This window comes from Neovison vison, chromosome 11 (genome assembly GCF_020171115.1).
Source record: "Neovison vison isolate M4711 chromosome 11, ASM_NN_V1, whole genome shotgun sequence".
In the NCBI taxonomy this organism is placed as follows: domain Eukaryota; kingdom Metazoa; phylum Chordata; class Mammalia; order Carnivora; family Mustelidae; genus Neogale; species Neogale vison.
This window is the reverse complement of record NC_058101.1, coordinates 55,896,737-55,910,591: the sequence shown is the minus strand read 5'-3', so window position 1 is coordinate 55,910,591 and position 13,855 is coordinate 55,896,737. Positions and strand designations below refer to the sequence as shown.

Here is a 13,855-nt window from a genome sequence, read left to right as displayed (position 1 = left end):
TAACGGAAAGCTCAAGAGTGATGTGATCGGATTTATGCTGCAAAAATATCACTTTGGCTGCCTTGGAGGAGTAGATTTAAAGGTGGTGAGAAGGAGCAGGGAGCACAATTAGCAAGCCATCCTAATCCTGAAAAAAGAGGATGGGGTTGCGACATCACCAGAACAGAGTAGATCCCTCTTCTTCAGAGAGGTCTGTCAAATCTCTAACACCGGGCCTTCTGTTTTCAGTTGGAAGACTAAAATTTCAAACTAGGTTACTCAAAAGTGGTGTAGAGTGAGGGCAAATCAGGGCTTCCAAAGGGGAGTGGGGGGCCTTTACCACACACCTGCTTTGGGGGGATCACTCAATGGGGGAGTGAGAAGCTGCAACCCCAGGGATGCCCAGGTATGGACTTGGTCTACACATCTCTGAGCTTCACTTTTCTTGATCCATTACAGGACAATCAGAATGCATGTGTCTCAGGCTTGGGGTAGATCAAATAAGGAAACCCATCTTCTGTCCAATAATGGGCAGGCATTTATGGTAAAGACAAGGGCCTCAATGGGAGCTGAAGTAGACTGCAAGGGTAGGGAGGGAACATCAACCCCCAACAAAGAAAGGCAGAGACACAAGGTGTGGAGATTGCCTCTTAGAAGGTGAGTGGGAAGCCCCTGTGTGTCTTTATTTTCCCTAAGATTCTTCACAGAGTACTGCAAAGGAAGCCAACACCACTCCAAATTCTAATCCTAATTTAATCTCCTAATCTCATTATTTCTGACAATCAAAACACCATCTTCCCCAGAGCATACCTGAGAAGAGTCAAGCACTGGATGGACACCTAAATATTTTTAAGTAAAAATATTAAACTTTTAGATGATTATGCATAATAATTCTCTTCAGAGAAGACCACTTCAATGAATACTGAAGACACTCGTTCTTCAAGAGAGAGTGTCATTGTGGTTCTTTTCTCTCAGTAACCAGGGTATATTGTCCATCTCTGGCACCGTCCGCTGGAATTGCACATGGTCTCTTTTGAAATCAGTCAGGAGTCTAAGAGACAAATAGTTAAATCAAGTTAGGTAGAGTTAGGTAGATGAGGTCATGTTTCCAGTCACTGCCAAAGTCAACCTGTCCTAGGGACAAAAAATGAATTTGTTCACCAAATAAATTTCTACAGGTGAAACTAGAATCCTAGCTAGTATTTCCTATCTCAAGAGAGGTGCTACAGCAGAGAGGTTCACAGCACAACCTCTAAAATTCAACTAGCGTCTGTGTGATCTTGGACAATTTACTTAACCCTTTGTTTCCTCAGGAAAAACACAGTTGTACCTACTTCCTGAGGTGACTGTGAGGATTACATGCGCTGACCTACAACAGGCACTCAACACCACACTCAGCACATAGTGAGCACCCTGTAGATGGTAGCTATTTCCACCCTGACCATCTTTCTTAAGGGCATATCCCCTTTAGTACGTGGACACACCCACAATCTACCCATATTAATCTAGCATGGCCCCTCACTGTAAGTTTGTATGTATTCCTTCATTACCAAATTGTAAGCTTCTAGAGGACAGAAAGTGTTTTAATCATCTCTATATTTCCAGACTCTGGGATTGTCATTGCTTGAAATATGGCAATTCTTGAAGAAATAACTAAATTTTGTTTTAAGTATTAATAGTTCCCTATGTCCAGATGCATACTCCTACAATTTAAGCTTTTTTTAAAAAGCTAGGCTTGAACTGATGAAAGAAAGAAAGAAAGAAAGACAGAAAGAAAGAAACAAAGAAAGAAAGAAAGGGAGAGAGAGAAAGGGAGAAAGAGAGGGAGAGAGAGGGAGGGAGGAAGGAAGAGATAGGGAGGAAGGGAGGGAGGGAGAAAGGGAGAAAAAGAGAGAAAGAACAATATCTTTGTCAGAAAATGACAAAGGTATATGTAATATCTACGTCGTCAGTTGAACATTCCTTAAAGCTGTTTTCTGACACTTCAAAAAAGAGATTGTTTTCTAAGATCAATTGTATTTTGAGACCCACCAACCAAACCCAAATAAGTTTATGAATCTTGTTTTTGACAATGGATAAAGTTGGATGTTTAGAGTTGTTTGTTTTATGTTTTGTTTGCTTGTTCAGAAAGGAGGTGCTCTGTGTTCCTCATGAAAAATGAGTTACTGTGGACAAATGTAATAAAAGGAGATTTATAGCCCTGTTCTCCATACAATTTAAATTAATTTCTTTCTGAAACCCAAACAAAAAGCTAAATGCATAACAAATGCATACGGGTTTTAAATCCTATATCATAATTTACACACCAAAAAGGAAGAAATTTAAATGTGCATTGATTTTTAGACTGATAAGAATCAGTGTTGACTGTGAGTTGAGAGATTTTTTTTTTCTTCTTGGCCTCCTACTAATAGTTAGTTTGCAGCAATTTTTAATTAAAAACAGTTCCCATAGTAAGAACATGGGGGGAAAAAGACGTCAGGAAAATAAAATCGGTACAAGAGTCCTGCAATTTGTTTTCTGAGGTCATGTAGAGATTTTGAAAAATAAGAGAGTTTGGAAGTTCTCATTTTTAAAACTGCACTTTTGGTTTCATTTAACATTTTCAAAACAGCTTTCCTTACCACTACCAACGCCCCCTCCCCCCACTCCTCACAACCCCCTTCGGAAAAACTTGGAAAGTTCTCTGTTTAACACTGAAAATCATTCATAAGACGCAGAGTAACAGCAGCATTTTTCTTTCTAAATTTCTAGGAAAAAAAATCCAAGTTATCACAAAACATTTCTGATGTTTTTCCACCTATCCAAAATACCTAATCTCATTTTAACTAGACTCCGTCTGAACATCATGGATACTAAGCTACCCCATGAATAAACATGATGTTACAACGTGAAACCCGGTGACTGAAGTATATAAAAATGTAACTGAAAGAGAAGAATGAGAGCCCCCCACCCCCTCCCACACCCTCCCCAGGGAGCTGCAGAGTTGAGCAAGGAGGGGTGCAGGCAGCAGATTTAAATTTCAAGGTCTTCAAACATTTTTCGCGTTCATATTAAATCCTGTAAAACCAAAAACTGTAATTCTAATAAAAACCTTGTGTGTGTGGCTTCCAATTGTAATCACAGTTTTCTCTTTTGGAGTGGGATGTGTAATGTTGATAAAAGAAGAAAAAAAAAACCCTCGAAACAGAAGAAATACATAATGGAACCCACACTTTCCTGGAGTTTGTGGTGTTTTATTAAAATTAGAGTATTGTCAACAGGAAAAATACATATATACTTAAAAACAGCTTTGTTGCAATGGAGACATGTTGGGTCATTTGAGGAAAAAGAAAGGTACAGAAAAGTTAAGCTACGAGAATGAAGATTTTTGTAACTTGATAAACTTTCTTAAATTCTATAATAATGCAACAGTGAAATCCTCTCACTAAAAATGAAGGTCACTACGATGTGTCCCATATTTTACCTATTTTTTTTCATTTCACAGACCTCAGGAAATGAAAAAAAAATACTCTTTACTGTTAACTAATTACTGAAGCTTTTTACAGAGCAAATTCTGGTATCTGTAGACCACGTTTTCATAGGCTATCTGCACTCTGCGTGAAACGCTAAACTCTCTTAGCTGTGCAGTTGTGTCCTTCCCAGATACATTTGGGACAGCAAGACCATTCAAAGACAAATATTTTGGAAGATGTCGGGTAAATCATGGTAGCATACACAACGGAAAATGCCACCCCCTTCCTCCTGCCTGGGAATTACAGTGACCAACAGTGACGCAAACCTCAGAGTTTCTCTTAATTTCATTTAAAAGGTGGAGGGGGGAGGACACCCACACATTTCTTTATGGAATTCCACTGAGATTCTGATGTTGCAAATAAATTGTATTTCCCAGAACAGCCAATAGCATTTAAAACATATTTTTTGTTGTTTCTGTTCGCTTTGTAATACAATTCATGTTCCTTTAAAAAGGTCCTATAATCTCTGAGACACTTGCTTTCCTCTGCCAGAGATTTGGGACACAAATCACCTCATGGATAAATTAATGGTGGAGAAGGTGGGGATGAGCACTTTTAGGAGAACAGGAGGCTGATGCCCAAAGCAGCTTCGGGGCACACCAGGCCCCTAGAGGCACTGGGATTGTGTTAATTCCAGCGACATAGTTCTCAAACTCTCTCTCCTCTTCCGTTGACAGGTTCACTGACTGGCAAGTTAACAATTGTTTACTGAGGACCTACTTTGTCCCAGAACTGAGAGCTCCAAGCGTTACTTTAAACAAGACTGGCAAGGTCTCTGCCTCCAGCTTTTTCTCCACTTTGACTTCACTGTTTCAGTACTACTTGTGAGTTCAAATTGAACACCATAAGCACAGAAGTGATGTCTGTGCTCCTCGTGCTGGTTCATAATACTTTCTTGTACGAAAGAAAACCAAACCCAGGACGTTTGCAGCATCTGAAATTTTTAAGACTCTTAGGAGTCTCGTGAGGTAAGTTTCAGATGAGGAACCATGATCTATGCCAAATAGTTTTAGGAAGTGACAGAAACAAGAAAGGAACAAGATTAACTCCCAATCCAATGCTCTTTAAATTCTTACCACCCAGCTTCTGAAGGACTTTGATTTAGGTGGAAGAAATGTAGCAATCGCAGGAGAACATCCCTGGGATCATCTATAGGAGAATAGGTAAGCTTCACGGTTCTTTACCAGGTTCTTTCCTTTCCATAAATAAGGAGGTTTCTAGGAAATTTCTATGAACTTGACTTTATTCATCAACACCGATCTACAACAATTTCTTTCTAGCCAAGTCTATGTTCAAATAGAAATGGGGACTTCCCAGTATTACCCAAATTGTGCGTGCACGTGTGTGTGTGTGTGTGTTATTAGGAATCAATGAAATAATACAATGTAGTACAGGATCAGGAACCAGAAGACAGAAGAAAAAAGTGAGTGTCTCTTCCCCAAATGATTGAACACCTTGGATAAGTTGCAAAAGTCACTCAACAATCTATTTGGTTTCATGTGTGAATAACCTCTTAACTCTTTCCTGACTATTATTATATTTTGTTTCAACCATCTCTAAAACTCAGAACAACTTTATCGTCAATAACCATCATGGAAGGCACAATGTAACTTCTTCATAAGAAGTTTTTTGTCTAAATATTTTATTTTCCAACTACAGACTATGATCAAAATTTAATATTCAATATTAATATTTAAATATCGTAAGAGAAATTATTTTATTCTCTCCTCTGTTTCACACGAAATGAAAACAAATTTATGGCCTTTGGGTTCATGACATCATTTACTGCTTGGCAAAGAGAAAAGAAGTGTCAGGGCAATTATTTGGATAATTGTAAAAAAGATCTAATTAAGGAGGGGGAAAGGTTCGGGGTTGGCTCTAGAACATACCAGAAAACACTTCACGGTAATTTTTTTGTCACGGTCAGAGAGGTTTTAAAAAATCTTTAAGATTTGTCAGAGCAAGCTTTTCTCTCTAGTTTCTTGAGCTAGGAAGCTGTTTGGTTTTTTTTTTCTTTTCATTTTTTTTTCCTACTCAGAGAAAAATCTTGAAAAGTAATACCCCATAATCCAAAAGGTAGGAGTTCCTGAGTTCAGCTCTCACAAAAGATAATGTGGCTTTTTTAAGGAAACATACTAGGAATAAGGGACTTTTCAAAGGTTTTCTCTCAAATAGGAAACAAATGTGGGACCTTTCCGCATCTGCAGATTTTCATGAGGGCCAGGACAGGGAAGTGCCCACATCATCTCTCTCTGAACAGGCCAAGTGATAATTTAGGAGCATAGAGGGAACACAGATATGAGGGAAATCTGCCTGTTCTCCTAACCAAAGAGGATGGCAGAAAAACCTCATTCCACAACTTCCCAGAAACTTTCTAAAATGTAAGCTGGACGCGGGTTATTTTTAAAATCCTGTTGCTGTTCAAGAACTGAGCCCTAATGGCCCTTGTTCTCTTGTTTTCAACCAAGTATATTTTTAAGACCTTCTTTAACCCCAGATTTGTATTGCAATGAATGTGTGTCTAAACTACAAGACATTGTCTATCCCCTGAATTCTGATAAGCAGGCTATGACAACCAACAGTTTCTGCAAGAATTGAAGAATCCCACAGATAGTTTCAAAAAACTCAATGAAATATACAAACTGTAACATACACAACAACACACAAGAGTATCATTTACTGCCAACAGGTCACCATCCTAAGCAAAACAGGGTTTACACTTCTGTAAAAGCTACTGGCTTCTGGGGAAGCAACAGGATCATCGATTATATTTAACTTCTATGATGTATTAACATATAAAGAAAATAGCAGTCCTAAAGGCAACCCAGTTTAAAAAATAATAATAATCAGCCCTTGTCCAGCAGTTAGCCAATCAGAAAGCAGGTCACATCTTGTTAGCTGTATTAAATACATTAGGCATCATGAATTCTCCATGGCTCTGTTGACAATTTAAGCAAGTGTGTTTTATTTTATCATACAACACTAATTGAGTCTTTTCCAGAGCTGAGAGTCAGTCTGCAATCTAAAATTCCAACAAAGCTATTCCCTTAAAGCTCTTTGCCATCAGCCCTCTGGGTATTTGCACTCTGGCAGAGAAGACGGGAGTCCCAGCGATTCCTACTTCCTAAAGTGACTTTGGTGCACCTATAACAAACTCCTTCTCAGAACACTTCAACACAAAGCCCCAACTTGCAAGCAAATGAACAGCCCAGCAGCAGGACCCGCCAGCCTAGCTAGCACAGAGAAAAAGTCAGCTGGCATTAAATATTTAAATTGCAGGAGGCAGTCTGGAGTTTTGCATTTACAAAGTTCTGAAAGTCCTGTTCTCTGCTCCCAGAGTTGCTGGCCGAGAAGGCAGAGGCTCGTAACCTCTTTCAGGCACAAGATTACAAATATGCAAAACTCGAACTGACTTGAATGCAGAGCCAGCTCCCGGTTGGAAGGTAGAGCTCCTTGGGAGACACTCCCATCAGCGATAAGAGAAAGTCGAGAACCCCCTTGCCCCAAGCAACTGGTTTCTGAATTTAACATGGAAATACACAATGTGTCCCTCCAGAGCTAGTTCTGAAAAGTGTAGGGGGTTACCCTTCTGCCCCCTCCACCTCGATTTTGATGACTTTGAAAAGCAAATGCAGGTCAAAGCAGACTTCCTCGGGGGGGATTTGTTAAAAATTTATTTTGCCAGATGCAAATGATTCCCCAAATCCCTGGGAATTATATCTCACGAAACACCAACGGGACCGACTCAGAGCCTGCAAGCCCCAGAGTTCGGGAAGAACAGCCTGTCTGGAGACCAGGCAGGCGAATCAAGTGCTGGGTTGTCTATTTCAAGATTCCGGCAGAAACTGTCCCCAGCTCCAAGAGTTGCTGTGCCTGGAAACCCAGCGTTCAAACTAGTGGATTCATCCTGGCGCTCATTTCCACGTACGTGGTAGTATCTAGTGGGACACTTCCCACAGAATTCAGCCAGCAACCCAGGAAAAGCCCATGCCCAGTTTAAAAAAAAAAAAAAAAAAAAAAAAAGACGCAAACACACACCCAAGGTTGAAGTACTTACCTCTGTGCGAGACTGCAGTCTCTTGTTCATCTCATAGATTCGGTACTCTGGCTGTACCATGTATGGTGTATGTCTCCTATAAAATGGGCCGAAAGGAGAAGAATAGAAGGGGTCATGTGGTGTGCTGGACATCTTGCCTGCTTGTCGAAAATCAAGCTAAACAGAGTATCAGTAACGTCCATGCAGAGCACATGGGCTGTGTTCCTCACAGTACAAAGTAGACGCACGCACACGCTCACACACACACACACAGAGGCAGGCAGGCAGGCAGGCTGAACACACTGGCTGGGAACTGCTGTTGGAGCCCTCTATAGCAGGAGAGGAGAGGGAGAGCGAGAGAGGAGGGAGGGAGGGAGGGAGGGAAGGAGGGAGGGAGGGAGCACGGGAAAGGAGGGAGAGGGAGAGAGCAGGAGCTTCAGAGAGGAAGGGAGGTTGGTAGGGAGGAAGGGAGGAAAGGAGGGAGGGAGGGAGAGAATGAGAGTGAGAGAGAGAAAGAGAGAGAGAGAGAGAAGCTGGATAGCTTTAGGCACCACTGCTTGTTTTTAAAGAAGCAGTTTGTGGAGAGGTCATTTCCTGTCCACACTGTAGACTAGTTCAAAAATATAATTCTCCTCACAGTCTGACAGAAGTCTAAGGTTTGGTTTTAATTTTTTTTCTCCAGCCAGGACCCTTCACAACCTGATTTCTAAGCTGGTTAGCATCTAGGTGGTTTAACCGCTGTTAGCATATAGGTGGTTTAACCCCTGACAGACCCACTGTTGTAGTGGATCAGAAATGTGATTACTACCAAATACAGAAACACTGCACGGGGTCCCTGGTATTAGAGCTGGTGATTCACTCGCATGCCAAGGTTTCCCTCTGCACTCATCTCCCTATATAGTTTTGGTTTTACTTGCTGGTGTTCCAAAGGCTTGTTACAGCCTTTGCATTTCATCCACTCCTCACCCACTGCACCCCCACAATCAATCCTTTTCCCAGCCCCCCTCCTTATTCTCCCAAGGCTTCACTCAAGCAGGTTTAAGAGGGCCTGGGTTCAGGTTACAGAGGTTTTTCAGGTAAAAACAATCATTCAGAATGTGGAATCCCTAAGATCTATCCATGGAGCAAGGGTTGTTTTCTGGGTTGTTTTGTTTGTTTGTTTGTTTTGTTTGTTTTTCCCCTTCTTGAAAAGAAAAAAAACAAACAAACAAAAAACAAAAAACCTACTCCCAAAGCCACCCTCCAAATAAGATAGGAAAAGCAAGAGGAGAAAACTCCCCCAAAAAATGACCATGGAAAATTTGGTTGAGTAGGAAATTACAGATAATTGAGTGGCTCATCCCCAAATAATGCGTCCAACTCTGATGCAGGCAAGGTCTTTATTTTCCAAGATTGGTCAAGAACATAAATCTTTTCGCAACTGAGGTATATGATAACTGGAAGAAAATCTGCACAGCTCAGGGAAGGGTAAGGCTCTCTACAGAGAATTAAATGATCTATATGACAATCAAATTCCACTGGAACCAATGATAACCAGACATATACCCTTAAACAAAGCCCAGACACAAAAAATGTAAATGTATTGAGCTAATACCTAGTGAGGTCTGTGGTATTAAGAAAAGAAAGCAGAGACCACCAAAAAGGGTGATGTATGCAAGACCTGAATGTAAATGCATGCAAATGAGACATTTCTTCTTTTTAATAAGCAGATTAATTAACTTTCTGCCCCAATCATGGCTTGGGGTATCTCCAAGTCACTAGCCAATGGGGGATAAGGTATCGCTAATTCTGTAATTTACACTCTTAAGAATACTCAGGGGTAGAAATACCCCCAAATTGTTGTCTTGCTCAGTCCCTTTCCGTGATTGTCTGAAATGTTTGCAGAGTCCACCCCAAACTTCCAGTGCAACCCAACACAGTAATGTCCCTGGCCAGGATGAGATTAGGGGAGGCCTTACACTAAGGCTGCTTGGAACTCGTTTGAGAAGACCCCAGGGCAGGCCAGCATGCTTGGTTTCAGGTTTCATTACAAATCCAAAAGCTGGACTAAATTTGCTGCAAGGTTTGTCAAAACACACAACCTTCGAAAGACAGGATTTCAAACAAATTTGGCTTGATTTATGTTTTGGAATGATGGCCACTGCAAAATCTAACGGCTCCTTGCGTGTAGATCCTACTAAAGAATTTCCAAGAGTTTAGCGCCTGCCTGAGTTTGTGTTTACGTGGCTGCTTTCGGAAGAAGAAGCAAAGTCACACCTCACAGGCATGTACAGCCCAGTATTGATCAAAAAAAGGGAAAAACTTGAAAATCCATTTAGGGAACTCCTTTCTAATAAGGTTAAACTTTACTCTCATTAATTCTTGCAGACAATTCCAAGTTATAATTGGAACTACTGCTTCCTGTTAATATCTAAAGACTCCAAATTCAGAAGTATCTGAAAGTTTATCATGCTTGAGCCGCATAGGCTTTCATCTCTACTACTTCAGGAGTCTCCAAACTGGTCTCCCTGTTCAGATCCACCATCTTATACTTCGTTTTTATTATAATCAGAATGTTGATTGCAGAAAAGAAAAGCTGATCTTGCCCCACATTTTCCCTTCAGTGTTTCCCTGCCCCAGGAAGACAATGTCCATGCTCCTTGGCATGACAGACTGAGCTCCTTAAGACCTATGCTCATGCGGGCCCTCCCTGTCTCTCTGTCTCTATCACACACATACATACACACACCCCATTCATTTGTTTGTTACACTTGGTCTTCCTAAAGTTACAATCTTGTTTCATGCATGCACACCTTCGCACTTTCATTCTTTGTCTCCCTGCAAACTCTTACTCATCTTTCTGTCCAGTTAAATTGTCTCCTCTCCTATGAATATTTTCATTATTCCTTCATTAATGCATTTATTCCAGTTAGTGTATCCACAGCAGATGGGGGCACAGACCATAGCACTGACCAGAACACTTTGCTACCCCTGGTTCTGCGACTTCTCTGCCCTGTAAACTTGAGCCAGTGACTTCATCTCTCTGTGATCCTGTCACCCCATTTTTAAACTGGAGACAGAGAAAGTGACAATACATAAGATCATTACAAAGGATTAGATGAGATAATGCACTACAATGTATTGTATGTATTGTATTGTATACAATGTATTGTATTTGTATGTATAAATTCTCAAAAAATATTATTCTTATTAGGTACCTATTACATGCTTAAGCACTAGGGAACATTAGGAGGTCAAGGCAGATAGCAGATATGCTTCCTGCCTTCCTTTCCCTTGTAGTCCACTCAGGGTAAGAGGAGAGACAGTGTAGGAGAACTAAAAAGACTTTGGGAACATGATTTCAAACTGTAGTGTGTGCTGTGAAGGAAATACAATAGTTCCCCCTTATCCAAAGCCCCCCAGGGGATGCTTAAAACCGCCATTTGTACCCAACGGTATGTATACTATGTTTTTTCCTCTACGCATATCTCTGATAGAGTTTAATTCAACAGTTAGGCACAGTAAAAGATGAACAACAATAACTAATAATAAAATAGAACAATTATAACACTATGCTGTAATAGAAGTTATGTGACTATAGTCTCTCTCTCAGAATCTTACTGTACTGTATTCTTACTTACTTACTTACTGTACTGCATCACCCCTCTTATCATGACGTGAAATGATAGAACGCCTGCATGTTGAGAGGAAAAAAGGTGAATGACATAGGTATTGTGACGTAGTGCTGGCCTGCCACTGACGTTCTGATCATTTCATCAGGAGGAGCATCTGCTCACAGCTCACAGCTGACCGCTAGTCATTGAAGCTGCAGAAAGCAAAACCATGAAGAAGGGGGTGGCAGGGACTGCTGTAAATAAAAGCAAGAGATGGAAAATGATGTCCCCATTTGGGTCAACACTGTGTCTTCTGTATTCTTCCACTGGAGAATTTACATGTAAATGTATTAATTGCTATCATTTATTAAGTCCTTACTTATGTGGGAGGCTCTGTGCTGAGTGGTTTACACAAATATTCTTCATTGATCTTGCAATAAAGTTATAAGATCGATTCGACCACACTCTCCATTTTACAGATATGGAGACTGGGGCTTCAAGAGGTTATGAACCTTCTTCAAGGTTATAAAACCAGTAAGTGATAGGGACAAGACTCTTCTGCATTTCACTGCTGGAAGCCCAGGTCCATCTTCAGCATAGGGCATCTCTTCTCTTTGACCCAAGTGGCTGGTGTGGTACTGAGTCCACAGTAGGTACTCAAACCATACACACCTAACTAAATGGAAGAAAAGACAAAAGGATGTAATGTCTCCCATTACCTAGATTTTATTCTTTGTCCTGCTCAATTTCAGCATCTGTTGTCCCCCTCCCCTACTTCTATCCATTCTCCCTGAAGCCTTGTCAAGCTACTCCTACTTTTCTGTCCCAAATTTTCCAGAACATGTTCCCAAAATTGCCCAGTTAAGTCTTTAATGCTTTGCACAATTAGGTCATCTGGCTGGTTTTACCAGTTCCCTGTTTCCGGAGGGACCAGCTAAGATTCACTTCACTCTGGCCCAGGGCTGAGCATGATAAGTGAGAGAAATGATGTACTCATTTTAAGGCTGCAAATCAACTCCTTCGGGAAACCATAGGGAAATCCAAAAAGCAGCGTTTGTCTACCATAGAAGAATGAACAAAACTAACCCCTGGTGTGACACTTGTACCACCCTCAAAGACTGAGCCATGAGTTCACATATAATTTTGCATGTTGAGATTGAATAAGCTCTAAAAGTCCTCACACAGACGTTCAAAGTGACTGAAAAGCTGGCCTGCATTCACATTAGGTCTAAACCACAGAGTGTTTTGTTTTCCTTCAATTTGAAATACTTGCCAACAGTGTACAAAAATAAAGAAGTTCCTCTAAAATCCAGATTATCATCTTGTCTTGAAAAATCATAAGGTCTGGCAAACCTCGGTCCCATCCCCACCTGAATGGTGGCATGTGGGGGGTGGGGGGAGCTAATGGCTAGTGCTTAGGTCCCCACCACGAGATGGCCCTCTCTAGCCAATGTCCTTAACTACCATTTACCTGCCTGACTCCTTTAGGGAATCTATGCAATTGCACAATCTCCAATTCCTCTACCAGCTCTGCTTGCTTCAGAAGCTAGTTTTCTTACCACTCTTCTGTTTCCCTCCTGGACTTCCTTCCTCATCCATTTCTGTGACCCCTGTCTTCTTCTTTCTGCCCCTTCATTCCATAAGCATTCAGCAAACATACCCCTGCAAACTACAGCTGAGATGTGACTGGGGGATAAAAATAAACAAAGATATAGAAGGTGTGGTCTAATTTCAGGTGACTTCCAGATACATGGACATGTGTTTCCTTCATTCACAGCGAGTACACATTCATCCCTTACACTGTATGAAGCACCGTGCCAGGTACTGAGCAGAAAACTCCAGGAACAAAACAAAAATAAACGCAGAACCAATCCCAAGCCTCAGGGTCTTTACAATAGAGAAGGAGTCTTGAAGAATCTTTTAGAGGATGAACTTTGGATGCTCACAGACTTGGCTTGAATCTTGAATTTTGCATATCACTGTGTGACCTTCGGCCCTTAACATCTCTGTGTCTCAGTTTTCTATTTTGTGTGAAATGAGGCTGATAGCCATCCTCTGGTTCTTCTGAGAATTAAGTAAGTTAATACATCTCAATTGACTAGAAGAGTGTTTGGCATTTAATAAGTGTTCACAATACTGTTATTATCCGAAGAGGTGACAGGGATTCCCCGATCTCAGAAATAAATGTAAAGTGACACTATGAAGTCTAACGGACAGGCTGGCATAGGGATCAGGGAATTAACAGTAGAGGTATGGAAGAAAAAAAAAAAAACCTAAGGCATACCATGGCAGACATCTTCAAACTTATAAATGAAATGCTAATCTACAAAGAGCCTCTAAGGAAGGAAGCATTCATTGAAACAGGTGAAACCAAGGAAGGCTTCACAGAGGCATTGGCACTTGTGCTTGACCTCAACAGATTTGTCATAGAGATAGACATGAAAGTCTGAGAAAGGTCATGCCAAGCTGAGAGGACACTATGGAAATGAACATGTTTGATGTCAAGCAAAGTCAAGAAACTTGGTGAAAGTAGAGACAGTAATAAGCTGTTGGAGTCCAATTTTTAAATACCATTTTAAGGAAAATGAAATTTATTGCATGGGCACCAGGGAGTCAGAAAATGACAAGATAAGTGCTTTATTTGAGCAAGATGACTTGCAGACATGAGGAGGACAGATTGGACTCAGACAGACCCAAGGACTGAACTCTGCTTTGGGAAGTTGATTTCACTCAAT

The 13,855-nt window shown here is 40.9% G+C and overlaps 1 protein-coding gene across 10 annotated transcripts in view; it reads right to left on the bottom strand.

Annotated features, from left to right (window-relative positions):
* LDB2 (LIM domain binding 2) overlaps positions 1 to 7,895 on the bottom strand; it is a 377,310-nt gene extending 369,415 nt beyond the window's left edge. For 6 of the 10 annotated variants that reach the window (XM_044226049.1, XM_044226051.1, XM_044226050.1 and 3 more), the window contains exon 1: positions 7,549 to 7,894. In XM_044226049.1, coding sequence (XP_044081984.1) covers positions 7,549 to 7,680 — 132 coding nt within the window. In that variant the 5' untranslated portion in view covers positions 7,681 to 7,894. Of the gene's footprint in view, positions 1 to 7,548 lie in introns of all 10 variants that reach the window. The other 4 variants (XM_044226055.1, XM_044226056.1, XM_044226053.1 and 1 more) reach the window with 1 other exon arrangement.
* Between the last annotated feature and the right edge of the window lie 5,960 nt (positions 7,896 to 13,855).